The sequence below is a fragment of the Malus domestica genome, chromosome 16, assembly GCF_042453785.1.
Source record: "Malus domestica chromosome 16, GDT2T_hap1".
Classification (NCBI taxonomy): domain Eukaryota; kingdom Viridiplantae; phylum Streptophyta; class Magnoliopsida; order Rosales; family Rosaceae; genus Malus; species Malus domestica.
The window spans coordinates 14,358,958-14,374,925 of NC_091676.1; the positions used below are offsets into that span (position 1 = coordinate 14,358,958).

At 38.3% G+C, this 15,968-nt stretch overlaps 2 protein-coding genes across 4 annotated transcripts; both read right to left on the bottom strand.

The window, feature by feature from the left end:
* Positions 1-293: 293 nt before the first annotated feature.
* LOC103403813 (pyruvate, phosphate dikinase, chloroplastic-like) lies at positions 294-6,060 on the bottom strand. 2 transcript variants are annotated; one of them, XM_008342659.4, is made up of 21 exons: positions 5,909-6,060; positions 5,428-5,566; positions 5,271-5,327; positions 4,864-5,097; positions 4,590-4,727; positions 4,240-4,402; positions 3,907-4,142; positions 3,673-3,801; positions 3,383-3,562; positions 3,150-3,287; positions 2,906-3,070; positions 2,651-2,812; positions 2,479-2,568; positions 2,214-2,352; positions 1,857-2,034; positions 1,452-1,581; positions 1,220-1,348; positions 964-1,101; positions 792-869; positions 569-660; positions 294-493 (listed from the first exon to the last, which is right to left on the bottom strand). In XM_008342659.4, the coding sequence occupies exons 2-21, from the start codon at positions 5,551-5,553 to the stop codon at positions 418-420; spliced, it is 2,778 nt and encodes a 925-aa protein (XP_008340881.3). In that variant the 5' UTR covers positions 5,554-5,566; positions 5,909-6,060; the 3' UTR covers positions 294-417. The 2 variants fall into 2 exon arrangements, with proteins under 2 accessions (XP_008340881.3, XP_070671825.1); XM_070815724.1 differs by having other exon boundaries at positions 5,428-5,569; positions 5,909-6,044.
* A 1,540-nt stretch (positions 6,061-7,600) lies between these two features.
* Positions 7,601-14,317, bottom strand: LOC103403814 (pyruvate, phosphate dikinase, chloroplastic-like). Of its 2 annotated transcripts, none has more exons than XM_070815725.1 (21): positions 14,082-14,317; positions 13,476-13,776; positions 13,051-13,107; positions 12,552-12,785; positions 12,249-12,386; positions 11,950-12,112; positions 11,616-11,851; positions 11,384-11,512; positions 11,094-11,273; positions 10,859-10,996; positions 10,608-10,772; positions 10,350-10,511; positions 10,177-10,266; positions 9,881-10,019; positions 9,545-9,727; positions 9,102-9,226; positions 8,864-8,992; positions 8,631-8,768; positions 8,283-8,360; positions 8,075-8,166; positions 7,601-7,988 (listed from the first exon to the last, which is right to left on the bottom strand). In XM_070815725.1, the coding sequence occupies exons 2-21, from the start codon at positions 13,761-13,763 to the stop codon at positions 7,946-7,948; spliced, it is 2,907 nt and encodes a 968-aa protein (XP_070671826.1). In that variant the 5' UTR covers positions 13,764-13,776; positions 14,082-14,317; the 3' UTR covers positions 7,601-7,945. The 2 variants fall into 2 exon arrangements, with proteins under 2 accessions (XP_070671826.1, XP_008340883.3); XM_008342661.4 differs by having other exon boundaries at positions 9,102-9,231; positions 9,550-9,727; positions 14,082-14,261.
* Positions 14,318-15,968: the final 1,651 nt, after the last annotated feature.

A 15,968-nucleotide genomic window follows, 5' to 3' on the forward strand; every position in this document is an offset into this window, starting at 1 on the left:
GAGGGTGGTCCCAATATAAAAGATTCAAAATTAAAGGGTGTGATATTGGTGGAGAGAGGTGGTGGAGGTCGAAATATGATAACATTGCATGTCTTCTTGTTTTGTAAGGAACTTTGGCAATTTAGACTCTCTTGCAACCTTTTTACATGTTCTAGGAGAACAATACTCAGCATCCCTCCCTCTAAGGAGATTTCTAATTTATACAACTGTTAATTTTAAGTGAGCAGATTCTGCAGATTGCTATATAAATATCATGCATGTGATCAATGCAAACACAGAAATGCAACTTGTACTGTTGTATCAAGTCACGAATTTAACATTAAAATAATTTATTCCCCAAAGATCAAAGCCGAAGAATTACGATGTCTACTTTATTCTCCGTGTTCTTATAAATTAATATGAAAAATAAATAAAAATTTACAAGCACAGATTCTCTGTTATGCAGTCTTCCTCAACCGCAACTTGAGCTGCTGCTAGCCTAGCAATAGGTACCCTGTCAAAGAATTTAGGATCAGGAATTTGATCTGGTTATAGACGTTGTTTATGATAGATGAAAGAAAAAGAGAACCTGAATGGAGAACACGAAACATAGTCTAGTCCGGCCTCTGCAAAAAAGGCAACAGAAGAAGGCTCTCCCCCATGCTCTCCACATATTCCAACCTGTTTATTTATAATCACAGTGCAAAAATATCAGAAGAAGAAAAATCTTGTAACCATATGCAGCATCATCAACATTAAGTTCACACCCAAATTTGTGATAGGATGCTTAAAATCGTTGCAATGCCAGTTACCTTTAAGCTAGGCCTAGCTGCGCGTCCCTTTTCCATGGCCATCTTGATGAGCTGCCCGACACCTCCTTGATCAAGTACCTGCCGTCAAGAAATCAGTTTGAATTCTTTTAATGTTCCCTTATAAAATGATTCTGGTGCCATTGGAAAACCCCTATCTGCAATTATGACTAACCTGGAATGGATCGCTTTGAAGAAGGCCTTTGGACAGGTAAATAGGTAGAAACTTGCCCACATCATCTCTACTGTATCCAAAGGTCATTTGGGTGAGATCATTGGTCCCGAAGGAGAAGAAGTCAGCTTCTTTCGCAATCTGTAATAGTTGATAGAAGATCATATAATTTAGTAGAATATGAACATCATCTTCCTCCTACGGAGGCAAGTTTCAAAAAGTACAAAATAAAAGGGAAAACATATCAATTTAGCCTTACCTCATCTGCAACAAGAGCAGCTCTAGGGATCTCAATCATAGTCCCAACCTTATAGCTCAAGGTGGTACCCATCTCGGAGAACACTTTAACTGCAACACCGTGAATGACCTTCGCTTGATGTCCTAGTTCCTGAAAGACAAACATTCATTCAGGATTATATTTGCATCACCATTTTTTCACAAATAAATAAAGAGAAAGAAGAAAGGGAGGAAAAAGAATTGCAGGATCATGCCTGAGGAGTTCCGACAAGGGGAACCATTATCTCGGGGAAAACTTTGACACCCTGGTTGCTCATTGAGACTGCAGCCTGAAAGATTGCACGCGCCTGCATTTCAGTGAGTTCTGGGTACGATATGCCTAGCCTGTTGATTACATCATTAGAACCCTTTCATCAATAACAAGGAGATCAACTATTTATCAACTATTTAAGCATATAAACATTCATGTAGCGAAAACATGTGACACCGAGCTATCAAACTTGTGCCATATTTCCATATAACATTATTGTGGATACAAAGCGACGGGTAACTAATTTTATGGTTTTTCGCTGATTGAAGTTCATCGGTTCAAAGAGCTTTGTTAGAGAAATTTTGAGAAAATTATTTATGAGTTTGTGCGGAGATTGAAGAGCAACAACCTGCAGCCACGGAAACCAAGCATCGGATTTACTTCTGATAATTTATCAACTCTTGAAAAAACTTCGTCCTCAGTCATGCCAGTCTCTGCAGTTAGTTGGCCAACAATCTGTTCCATGTTACCTTCTGGAAGAAATTCATGAAGTGGAGGGTCTAACAGGCGGATTGTAACCGGAAGACCTGGAAATTCATAAAATTATGTGATAACTAAGCCACTACAACTGCAAATATTCAGCAAAATATTGGCAAAATGATAAACAAGTAGATTTAGATCTAAGACTTCCAGATAGTTTTGTCGCAGTCAATGAGGTAAGAATAAGAAAATTTCAAATTCATATATCAACATTTGTGAAAAATACCATCCATTGCACGGAAAATTCCTTCAAAGTCAGATCTTTGATACGGCAGTAAGAGGTCCAATGCCACCTTCCTCTGCTCAGGTGTAGCCGCCATGATCATTTTTCTTACCGCCTTTATTCTATCATCCGAAGCAAAGAACTGTAGCATAAAGACGAGAAATATCAAAAGAGCTCCATTAACACAAAATTGCAACGAAACAAGGCTACAATATTGATAGAACATTACAAATCCAGCCAAACACTTTTAGCAACGGAAAATAGTTACCATGTGCTCTGTCCTGCAAAGTCCAATCCCTTGTGCACCGTTATTTCTTGCAGTTAGTGCGTCTTCAGGTGTGTCAGCATTCGCCATAACCTGTTTCAGCATCGCCACAAGTTTTTATAGAGATATTGGAAATGGAACGCGTGAAAAAAAATAAGGCAAGAAAATATGGTACCTTGAGACGCCGGACATTGTCAGCCCAAGACATAAAGGTTTCCAAATCGCCACTAAAAGCCGGAGGAGAAAGTGGCTGTTTTCCTAATATGACTTCACCAGTGGATCCATTGAGCGAAATCCATTCTCCTTCTTTGACCACCGTGTTCCCGATCACAACCAGCTGTTTCATCAATGAACAAAACCCAGTTATGCCATTTTCACTTTCGGTTTTACTGCGGGAGATTGTTTATACAGAGTAAACAATGGAAACAACCTTCTCAGCGTCATTTACTCGGATATCAGCGCAGCCAGAAACACAACATTTGCCCCACCCACGGGCTACAACAGCTGCATGAGATGTCATGCCTCCTCTGGCTGTCAGGATCCCTGCAGCTGCATGCATACCCCCAACATCTTCGGGGCTAGTTTCAGTCCTTACCTATATATGCACAACTCATAGTGTGTCGGAAAGAGAAAAAAGTTAACAGTGAATAAGATGAACATGGATCAAATTTTACCAAGATGACACTCTTTCCTTGTGCCTGCCATGTTTCGGCATCCTCAGCACTGAACACGACTGTCCCTACAGCTGCTCCTGGAGATGCAGGCAATCCAGTGGCGATGACTTTGTTTTTGTAAGCGGTTGGATTCTCAAACTGATCAGACAAATATATACAGAAGAAGTAAAAAATCCTTAGTGTGTTTATACATGGATACATTGATAACGCATATGCATGTCTGGCCTAAATACCTGTGGGTGAAGAAGTTGGTCAAGGTGCTGTGGTTCCACCATCTTGATTGCTGTGCGCTTATCCACGAGCCCCTCATTAGCCATGTCCACAGCTATCTTAATCGCTCCTTTTCCAGTACGCTTTCCAACGCGGCATTGCAACATCCACAACCTATTTTCTTGGACCGTAAACTCGATGTCCTGCAAATTTTCCCCATGCTTTATTTTCCTAAAACCATATGTTCTGATAACCGAAAAACTGTGAATGAAATACTGAAAGGAATAAAACACATGGAAATGAAAAATCTTACCATCATATCTTTGTAATGTTTTTCTAGAATTTCACAGTTCTCCACAAGCTCCTTGTAAGCTTCTGGCATGCAATTTTTCATAGCATCCACGTCTTCTGGTGTCCTGATCCCGGCAACTACATCTTCTCCCTGTTCAATTCCAATTTTGGAGCTACTAATTAAACCCTAACAAAAAAGTCTACATTGTTGTCGACTTAGAAAGAGAAGTTAGGTATATATAGTGGTATCAAAAACCTGAGCATTGACTAGAAACTCGCCATAAAGCTTCCTTTCACCGGTGCTTGGATTCCTAGTGAACAGAACACCTGTCCCTGAAGTATTTCCCATGTTCCCGAAAACCATGCATTGAATGCTAACCGCGGTTCCCTTCAAACCAGTTATCTGATTGATGCTCCGGTATTTAATGGCCCTTTGGCTGTCCCAAGAATCAAAAACTGCTTTAACAGCCAAGATAAGCTGTTGTTTTGGATCTGCAGATATACACGGGGACAAGGACATGTAAACATACAGAGTTGTGCTACGCAGAAGTGGAAACTACGAAGAAGTTTTTGGCGGTTTGATTTGTACCTGAAGGGAACTTTTTACCCGTTGTTTCGAGATAAACATTTTTGTATTGTTCTACCAGCTCTTTAAGATCAGAAGCTGTTAGCTTTGTATCAAGCTCAACTCTTTTTTTACGTTTTAGTTTTTCCAATTTCTCCTCGAATGATGAGTGTGGAATTCCCATAACCTTCAAATGTATAATTGATTAATTCAGATTGCATCTTGAAACAGAAAAGATAAGGTTGAATTTATTAAGTCAAAGTTTAGATAAAAACTAGAAATTAGGCCCGCTCGTTGCTACAGGAACCAGTTTAGATAAAAATATCTAGTTTAGACACATAAACATTGTGAAATGCATCAATAAAACCACTTACAACATCACCAAACATGTCCAGGAACCGTCTGTAAGAGTCATATGCAAAGCGCTCTCCACTTTTTGCGGCCAAACCAGCAACCACCTCGTCATTAAGCCCAAGGTTGAGGACAGTGTCCATCATGCCAGGCATGGAAATCTACGTACGTAGCTCAAAATCAGTTGGTGCGCGACGTAAATTCATTATTGTTAAACAGATTGTTGTCAAACGTGCCATTTCTAAAATAACTACATAAGCCATTACGGCTGTAAATTGTAATTGAAAGAACTCTTACCGCGGCACCAGAGCGAACAGAGACAATCAGAGGCTTGGAAGGATCTCCAAGAACAGCACCAATGTCCTCCTGCACAATCTCCAAGCCCTCTAATATCTCCTCCCACAAACCTAGAGGTAAGTCTTTGCCATTGAGCTGATACTCTTGGCATGCTTCTGTTGATATAGTAAGTCCAGGCGGGACGGATAGCCCAATGCTAGCCATTTCTGCCAGGTTTGCACCTTTCCCTCCCAACTAAAAGGCATAGGCATGATGAACACGGAATTCAGATTCTATGATTAAATCGAACATGTAGATCAACGGACAAGTACCAATTGAACAATTCTGTTATGTTGCATAAACATATGTCCGATTGGTATCAAATTTAAACTCCTCTTGCCAAATCGGGAAAGTGAATTAAAACTTACCAATGACTTCATGCCTTTGTTTCCTTCACTCTTTCCTTTTCCGAAAGTAAATACTCGCTGTAGAAACAAAGGAGAAGCCTTTCAGGAACTAGAGGCACCATGAACAATATGTTTGCACGTAGTTCATAACTAGCCTAAATTGATCGTGATATAGTACCTTTATGCTTGGTGGTGCACTTGGAACTGCAACTGGGGACAGAACGGCTCCGGGCTCATACTTCTTCAGGATTGGATTCGTGATCCCGTTTACTTCTTCGGGGTTGGCTTTCACAGTGGGCGGCATTTTTATACTTTCTCTGCTTTAGAAACCCAAGTAAATATTACAATGAATGTTTCATTGATCAGTAATAATCAACTCCCAAGAAATATGAAATACTTAAAATCTTAATAGAAATCATACTAATTAGATTCGAAAAGGGAATTGTTATAAGCACTGCAAAATAGTCATCACGGACTACCTAACCTTGATATTTTTCATTAGGGAGGAGTACTCCCCAACCTTGATATTTTTCATTAGGGAGGAGTACATGATTGACTGTTTTAGAGTGCCGATAACAGCTCTTGAAAAGGAATTTTCTATGGATCAAAGAGTGAAACAGAATTCAAAGTCATATGATCAAATATGCAAATATACATACCTGCCGAAGATTAAACTTCTTTTCTTTTCAGAAGAACAGTCGAGAACTACTTGCAAAAGTTGCGTAGAGATCTTGAGCTCCAATTCTTGCTTTGTTGTGACTTTAATGGTGTGATATTATATATAGCGTTAAACTCTTTCTTTTAAACACATAGTTGCCCTTTTAGTTTAGAAACATTATCTACTACATCGTGACACGTGCCGATGACATGTCACATGTCTAATGGCTCACTATTGTAATTATCTTCTTTTTTTTCATTAAACTCTCTAAAAGTTTGGAATGTTATCTACTACTATTTTGTTGTAAAGTGCAATATTAACAGCTTTTGTAGTTCACAACAAGCTAAAAACAGAGATCTACATCAGGGTGTAGTCAATTTGACTAAACCAGCTCTTATCGTTTGGATATGAACAATTTTTTTTCCTTTAATATTAATACATTTTTATTAAATGAAAAAAAGTCGTTATTATTGTTGACACAGTAGACTTGGCAAACTCCCGAGTCCAAAGCTGTTATGATATAATTTCTGGCCAAAGAAGATTTACTGTGGCGCCGGTTCCTCCTCCTCCTCCGGAGAAAATCTGAAACCAAAGAGCTCATGCCACGTAAATATGGATATACATTGCTGCAACGCCTACAAGCTAGTATGAGTGTTAGACATTGTTCAAGAATGTGGCATTTAGACAAGGAAGGGAGAAGGTGTGAGGTGGCGAAAGCGGAGATGTAAGGTGGAGCCATGGCTGCCGAAGAAGCTGAAGTCTCGGCGGCCGATCAAAAAGAGCTCCGAGACACCGAAGGCAGTGGCGCTTCGGGTGAGCCTTCCCACGTTGTGCGTCTTAGCTATATTGTTGTGCACCACAGACAGCAGCACTCTACCCCTCCCAGATCCTGCGTAAAGCAGGAGCCTTGTGCACTGGGTACGACTTTTATGTTTATTTATTTACTTTCTTTTATATTTCACCAAAACCCTAAACCCCGCTGGTTTTTTTTTTTTTTTGTTTATACCAAAAAAGAGGGGAAACTAGATTTGATGACAATTTATATTACTCTTCACTTTGATGCTTATAGGTTAGAATCTTGCGCAAACTATCATATTAGTTCAATTTGAGTATATTCTTCTTAAATTTGGAAGTTTCAAGATCGAGTCCCTGTCCTTATATATTAAACATATGATTAGAGGAGTAAACCGAAGAAGTGGATGGAAATGTACTATGAATTTCTTTCTTAGTTGCAAGGCTTAGAATTTTCGGCGTAGAACTTCATATTCTCAACGGCCATGAACACTATATATAAGAATTGAAGAAAATTAAAACTGCAAGAACATAACTAATTGATAAGCGATAATTTTTTAAACTTTATTGGTTGCTGACAAGCTAATACAAACATATAAAAACCTTAAGCACCACTCTGTCAATGTGAATTCAGAAATCTGAATATGAATAACAAGCTACACTTCCTTTTGATATGCTTCTGTAGGAATCGTCTCTGCTTATAAGTGCTTCAAACTTTGTGCTGTTGGAGGCCTTCTAACAAACAACATGTCATATATATTACTACCATTGTCCTCCGCACCAAGTTAATTTTAATTACTGAAGATATCGAGTTTGATCTGTTCGAATCTCATGTAACATTTTCGACATGTTCTAGAAACAATATGAAGCAGCCCTCTAGGGATGTTTGAGTATACAGCAATTCTTGAGTTCTAAGTGTCTGCAGATTATGCAGATTGCTCTATATATATCTGATCAATCCAAATACATATGCAACTTGTACAGTTGTACCAAGTGACACGTTTAACATTAGAGAGAATTTATTCCCAAAAGATCGAAGCCAAATAAGTATTCACATTTCTAATTTATTTTTATCCTTGTTCTTTATCAAGTAATATGAACATATATATATATATATATATATATATATATTTTATTTTTTTATTTCCCCTATATTTTGGTTTCTATATAATGATAAAGGATTTGTATAAACAACAGAAAACTGCATTTATTTACAAGTGCAGAGTCGCTGGTTATGCAATCTTTCTCACACGGCAACTTGAGCAGCTGCTAGCCTAGCAATAGGTACCCTGTCAAAGAATTTAGGTTCAGGAATTTGATCAGGTTATAAAAGTAGTTTATGCAGACTAAATAAGATAGATAAAAGCAAACGAACCTGAATGGAGAACACGAAACATAGTCTAGTCCGGCCTCTGCAAAGAATGCAACAGAAGAAGGCTCCCCACCATGCTCTCCGCATATTCCAACCTGTTAGTATAATTACCAGAAAAATAGAAAATCTTGTGACTGTATGACACATTGTCGATATAAATTGACACCCCAATTTGTGATAGAATGCTCAAAATCTATGCATTTCCTGTCACCTTTAAGCTAGGCCTAGATGCGCGACCCTTTTCCGTGGCCATCTTGATCAGCTGCCCAACACCTCTTTGATCAAGTACCTGAAAGCAGTGCATTTTGACTGTTAGAGGTCGCACTTGGTGCGATGGCAAGTACCTTCGTCCATGAGCGGTAGGTCTCGGGTTCGAGACTTGGGAGCAGCCTCTTCATAAATGGAGGTAAGGCTAGCCGACATTCACCTCTCCCAGACCTTGCGTAAAGCGGGAGCCTTGTGCACTGGGTACGACCGACCTTGTAAGAAGATTCTGGTGCTATTGGGGAAAAACCTATCTACAACGAAGCCTGCATGGACTTGCATAAATGTGACTAACCTCAAATGGATCGCTTTGAAGGAGGCCTTTCGCAAGATAGATAGGTAGAAACTTGCCCACATCATCTCTACTGTAGCCAAATGTCATTTGTGTGAGATCATTGGTCCCGAAGGAGAAGAACTCTGCTTCCTTCGCAATCTATCATTGTTGATAAAAGAAAAAATAGGACGATGAATATAGTTTTATTCAGTCTACTTTTAAACAACGAAGTCAACCTATCAATTTAGCCTTACCTCATCTGCAACCAGAGCAGCTCTAGGGATCTCAATCATAGTCCCAACCTTATAACTCAAGGTAGTACCCATCTCGGAGAACACATTGACCGCAACACTGTGAATGAGTCTCACTTGATGTCCTAGTTCCTGAAAGGCAAAAATTTCATTCAGGACTCACTTTCCATCACTTCACATTTATTTTGCAAATAAATAAAGAGAACGAAGAAAGGGAGGAACAAGAATTGCAGGATCATGCCTGAGGTGTTCCGACAAGGGGAACCATTATCTCGGGGAAAACTTTGACACCCTGGTTGCTCATTGAGACTGCAGCTTGAAAGATTGCACGCGCCTGCATTTCGGTGAGTTCTGGGTATGATATCCCTAACCTGTTAAAACATCAGAATAAACCTTTCATCAATAACAAAGAGATCGTATTTGTGCATGTTTGAACTTCTTCACTTGAAGTTTATGACATTAAGCATATAAGCATTTGCGCAGCGAAACATGTGATATTTGAAAGAAATAGTAAACATGTTTTGTGAGTGAAATAAAACTGAATGCTGAATAAGACAAGAAATGATGCATGTGAAGCTAACTGACAAATTGAATGAAGTTCATCAGTTAAGGACGTTTTCCGGAAAAATCAAAATTTGAGTAAATCTTTAGATTAGAGAGCCCATGTGACGAATGAAGAGCCACCAAACCTGCAGCCACGGAAACCAAGCATGGGGTTTACTTCTGATAATTTCTCAATTCTTGAGAATACTTCATCCTCAGTCATGCCAGTCCCTGCAGTTAGTTCACCGACAATCTGTTCTAAGTCACCTTCTGGAAGAAATTCATGAAGTGGAGGGTCTAACAGGCGGATTGTTACCGGAAGACCTGACATTATGATAGATAGCCAACAATTACAAATGTAAAGAAAAATGTAGATTAATTTTTAAACGCATAGCCTCAGAGCCTAACAATCCTTGAGAATTTTGTTGTATTTGTGGTCCATGAGGTGAAATTACTAGCAAACTTCAAAGCGTTTACCATCCATTGCCCGGAAAATTCCTTCAAAGTCAGATCTTTGATACGGTAGTAAGAGGTTCAGTGTCGCCTTCCTCTGTTCAGTTGTAGCTGCCATGATCATTTTTCTTACCGCCTTTATTCTATCATCCGAAGCAAAAAACTAGAACATAAAAAAAATATCAGAAGAGACCTATAACATGGCACAATTTGTTAACACGAAATAGAAAGCAAACAAAACTTCAACAGTGATAGATCTTGCAGCAAACCATAAAACTTTACACATCCAACTAAACACTTTAGTAAGTAAAAGTAGTTACCATGTGCTCTGTCCTGCAAAGTCCAATCCCTTCCGCACCGTTATTTCTTGCTGTTAGCGCATCTTCAGGTGTGTCCGCGTTTGCCATAACCTATAATAGCATTACCACACAACTTTTTATAGAGAAATGCTAGTGGTAACAATGAAAACCATAATACACAAACAAAATGGTACCTTGAGACGCCTGACTTTATCAGCCCAAGACATGAAGGTCTCCAAATCGCCACTTAAAGCGGGAGGAGAAAGTGGCTGTTTTCCTAATATGACTTCGCCTGTGGATCCGTTGAGTGAAAGCCATTCTCCTTCATTGACCACTGTATTCCCGATCACAATCAGCTGTAAATCATCAATGAACAAGCCAAATTATGTCATTTTCTCTTTAGAATTTACAACAACCGATAATGTTTGTAAAGAGAAAACAATGGAAACCACCTTCTCAGCGTCATTTACTCGGATGTCAGCACAGCCAGAAACGCAACATTTACCCCACCCACGGGCTACAACGGCTGCATGAGATGTCATGCCACCTCTAGCTGTCAAGATCCCTGCAGCAGCATGCATACCCCCAACATCTTCGGGGCTAGTCTCCGTTCTTACCTATGAACATGTACAACAGCAATTCGTAATGATGAAACAGGGCCATGGCTCCACATATTCCAGGACAAAAAGAACATTTAGCTTACCAGGATGACACTCTTTCCTTGCGCATGCCATGCTTCAGCATCATCAGCACTGAATACGACTGTCCCTACAGCTGCTCCTGGAGATGCCGGTAATCCAGTGGCGATCACTTTGTCTTTGTAAGCGGTTGGATTCTCAAACTAGTCAGACAAAATTATACATAAGGAAGTCATAAATCCATCGGTACATTATACAGATCGGCCTATGATATGTGAACTTAGAAATGAGCATAAATACCTGTGGGTGAAGAAGTTGGTCAAGGTGCTGTGGTTCCACCATCTTGATTGCCGCACGCTTATCCACAAGCCCTTCGTTCACCATGTCTACAGCTATCTTAACCGCACCTTTACCAGTACGCTTTCCAGTGCGGCATTGTAACATCCACAACCTATTTTCTTGGACTGTGAACTCGATGTCCTGCAAATGTACCCCACGTTTTAGTTCTACAAAAACATGTGTTCCCATGAACCGGAAAATGTGAATGTAATGCTGATAGGAATATCATATATGGAAATGATAACTCTTACCATCATATCTTTGTAATGCTTTTCTAGAATTTCACAGTTCTCCACAAGCTCCTCGTAAGCTTCTGGCATACAATTTTTCATAGTATCCAAGTCTTCTGGCGTCCTAATGCCGGCAACTACATCTTCTCCCTGTTCAATTCCGTTATGCAGTTACTTTCACAAAACCATGGAAAAAATAATGTCTATTACTATCGACTTAGAAGGAGAAGTTTGGTATAGTTGTATCAAATACCTGAGCATTGATTAAAAATTCGCCATAAAGCTTCCTTTCTCCGGTGCTTGGATTCCTAGTGAACAAAACACCTGTCCCTGAAGTATTTCCCATGTTCCCGAAAACCATGCATTGAATGTTAACTGCGGTTCCCTTCAAACCAGTTATCTGATTGATGCTCCGGTATTTATTGGCCCTTGGACTGTCCCATGAATCAAAAACTGCTTTGATAGCCAACAGTAGCTGTTGTTTTGGATCTGCAGATATCCATGGGGACAAGTACAAATTAACATAAAGAGGTGCGCTATGAAAATGTGGAAAAACATGAAGAAGTTGTCGGCGTTTTACTTTGTACCTGAAGGGAACTTTTCACCCGTGGTTTCAAGGTACACATTTTTGTATTGTTCTACCAGTTCTTTAAGATCAGAGGCTGTTAGCTTTGTGTCAAGCTCAACTCCTTTTGTACCTTTTAGTTTTTCCAACTGCTCCTCAAATGATGAGTGTGGAATTCCCATAACCTTCAAACGTAAAACTTTTGAATTCAGAATATGTCTTGAAACAGAAAAGATAAGGTTTAAATTATTATGCCAAATTGAGAAAATTTCAATATTTAGACGCATGAACATTATGAAATGCCTCAATAAAACCACTTACAACATCTCCAAACATGTCTAGAAAACGTCTGTACGAGTCATAAGCAAAGCGCTCTCCACTTTTTGCGGCCAAACCAGCAACCACCTCATCATTCAGTCCAAGGTTGAGGACAGTGTCCATCATACCAGGCATGGAAATCTAGGTATATACAGCGAAAATCAGTTGGTGTACGACATAAACTAATTTTTATTAGACAGATTGTAGTAAATGCGCCATTGCTTAAAATTACATAAATGTGTCTCCATATGTGCCCTTGTGAACTAATGCTACAACAGCTGTGATTGGAACTGAAAGAACTCTTACCGCAGCACCAGAGCGAACGGAGAGGAGGAGAGGCTTGGCAGGGTCACCGAGAATAGCACCCATGTCCTTCTGCACACTCTCTAAGCCCTCTAATATCTCGTCCCACAGACCTTGTGGTAAATCTTTGCCATTCAGCTGATACTCTTGGCATGCTTCCGTTGAAATAGTAAGTCCAGGTGGGACGGATAGCCCAATGCTAGCCATTTCTGCCAGGTTTGCACCTTTCCCTCCCAACTACAATGATGAACACAGAATTCAATTTCTATGACTAAATCGAACACTTAGATCAATGAAAAAGTACAAATTGAAAAAAATTCTAAGACTAAATCAAACATGTAGATCAATGGATAAGTGCAAATTGAACAATTCCGTTATGTAGCATAAACTTATGATCGACTGAGATGAAAGAAAAACTCCTCATCCAAAACCGGGCAAAACTAAAATGCTAGAATTTCCATTTCTCATACTGGTAGCATGTCGAAAGTGAAGTAAAAGTTACCAATGACTTCATGGCCTTGTTGCCTTCAGTCTTTCCTTTTCCAAAAGTAAATACTCGCTGCAGAAACAAAACAGAAACCGTTCAGGAACTAGAGGCACCATGAACAAAATGCTTGTACATAGTTCAGATTGCCAGTCAAATTGATCATGATATTGTTATGAGTTTAGAGTGCGCAATCCGATAGTTGTGAGGTTTTACACAAAAGGCCTTGATGAAATTATTAGCAGAAGTGAAACCGAACCACTTAATAAGCTCTATTTAATTTTTGTCAGGTTTCCGGCACAGGACTTTACAATTTTTAACGTCACAAACTATTCTAATACCAAGTCAAAACTAAAGTATGGAGAAATCCAAGATCTTGCAAGGATTAGAATAATCCGAGGAGGGATTTTTATCTTTTGAATAAAAGGATGCAATATAAGTACCTTTCTGGTTGTTGGTGCAGTCTGATCTGCAACTGGGGACAGAACAGCTTTTGCTTCAATGTGTCCTGGCTCGTTCTTCTTAGGGTTTGGGTTTGTGATAGCGTTTATAATTTGCATCTGCTGCGAGTGACAGCGCTTGAGGACAACTCGACCAGACGAGTTGAGGCCATGGAAGGAAGCGTTTTCTCTAACAAGATCAAATTGATCCACATATGTTCCCTTGAACAATCTCTGCCTATAAACCTCAGGTGGAGTCCTTATAAGCATGCCTTTCACAGTGGATGACATTTTTATACTCTCTCTGCTTGAGAAACCCAAGTAAATATTACCAATGGATACAAATCATACTACAATCTTTAACTGATCAGTACTAATTTAATTCCAAGCAATAAAAAATAATCTTAAAAAAAATTCGAAAAGAGAATCGTTATTAGCACTACAAAATAATCATCCTGCACTCCTCCGTCTCTTGTATTAACACTTGTCTCAATGCATGATCGGCGGCCATTTTAGAGTGCCGATAACAGCTTGCAGAAATAACTTGTTATTGATCAAACAGTGAAACAGAATCCGAAATCATTTGATCAAATATGCACACACACATACCTGCTGAAGACAGAAGTGCTTTTCTGATCAGAAGAAGACGAGAGTTTCTACTTGCAAAAGTTGCAAAGAGATGTTGAGGTCTAGAGCTTCTTCAGACAAGCAAAAATGGCGGTTCGTGTTGTCTTTGTTTTGTAACTGGTGTGATGAGCGACATGAGTGGACCAAATTCTAGCGCTAAATCAGCTTTTAAAACTGCCCATTCACAATTATTTGTGCCAATAAAATTGTGGAAAATAATCGAATACCAATCATTTTGTTGTGAAAAGTAATATTAAGAGTTTTTTTTTTTTAAGTTTACGATTGGTTGAAAACGGAGATATAGATCCCGCCGCAATTAAGTTGTTCTTGTGGTTTGGATAATGAGTAACTTATTTGATGCGACTGATTTTATTTTGGTGTACCGTTTGACGTGCATGCTAAAATATACTATCATCTTACGTGATATAGAAACTTTGTTAAAAAGAGATTAGTCTGTTTGTGCCCAAATACCTTTTATATTTAAAAAACAAATAATATCGCAATGATGCTGTCTAAAAAGATAAAATGAAAATATGGCACACATTTCGACGACCACATCTTTAAGGAAGAGACGATACGAGGGGTATTTTAAGCATTTCAAGTTGCTAAGAAAATGAGAAGAACTAATGTTATTCATACCATGTTTTTGTATCATATTTTTATAATATTTTAGATGATATTTGATGTGGACATCCACATCATTTGAATAATCAGATTTTTTAATTTAGGTCATTATTTAATAAACTAATAATTAATAAAAATTAGTTAATTAAATGATGATTGTGGTATACGAGGAGTATTTCTTATTCATTTTCTTGGGTTTTGCACATTTTTCAAATGATATGGTTGTCCACATCAGATATCACCTAAGATGATATAGAAATGTGATATAAAAATATAGTATGAATATCATTATACAAAAAAGAGAGAGATTGGAGGGAGTCAGTTATTGTGGTTGACTTGGCAAACTCCCGAGCCCTAGTCTGTTAATACAAATGCAGACCAAAATAGATTGTTACGGTGGATAAATTTTTTATTATAATCGAAACACGAGAGGTATATTATGTATTTTTATATAAGTGGTGAAAAATTTTATTTTTTAAGTTATTAATTTTTTAACACATATATCCCACTATTTTTATAATGATACATGGTGTATCACCCCGTATACCGGTCACACTGAAAAATTTCTCATTACTGTGGGGTCCGTTTCCTTCTCCACGAGAGATTTTATACCATTTCTTTTGCTGATAGAGTTCGAAACATGAGACGAAACATCATATGTCATTATAAAGATATTAGGAAAAAAAATTCAATTGTATAATGACATATAATGTTATTATGTATTCTTGATATTTTAAAAAAATATATCTCTCATCTAAGAGAAACTTTTCAGTGTGGTTGGAACACGAAATGATACATCACGTGTTACTATTCAAATTGTGAAATTTATGTGTTAAAAAATTAATAATTTAAAAAATAAAATTTTCTACCACTTATATAAAAACACGTGGTATACCATTTCAATTACAATAAAAAGTTTCTCTGCCTCCACCACCGGAGAAAACCTGAATCCAAAGATCTCATGCCACGTGGCTCGAGGGTGGACAATCGTCACCATGGACTCTTTCTTTTCTTATCCTCACATACATGTGGCAGTCCCCTCACAATCAATTTTTTAATGATTAAAATTACAAAGAAAATAAAAGGCATTCTTTCTTCAAAATATAGCAAGGGTGACAATTTGTGTAAGGGTAAATTACATTTTACCCCTTCAGATTTGGAGCTGATTTCAATTCCTTATAATATCTTTAAAACATTTCAATTTCATACATTTACTATTATTTTATCTCAATTTCATACATTCAT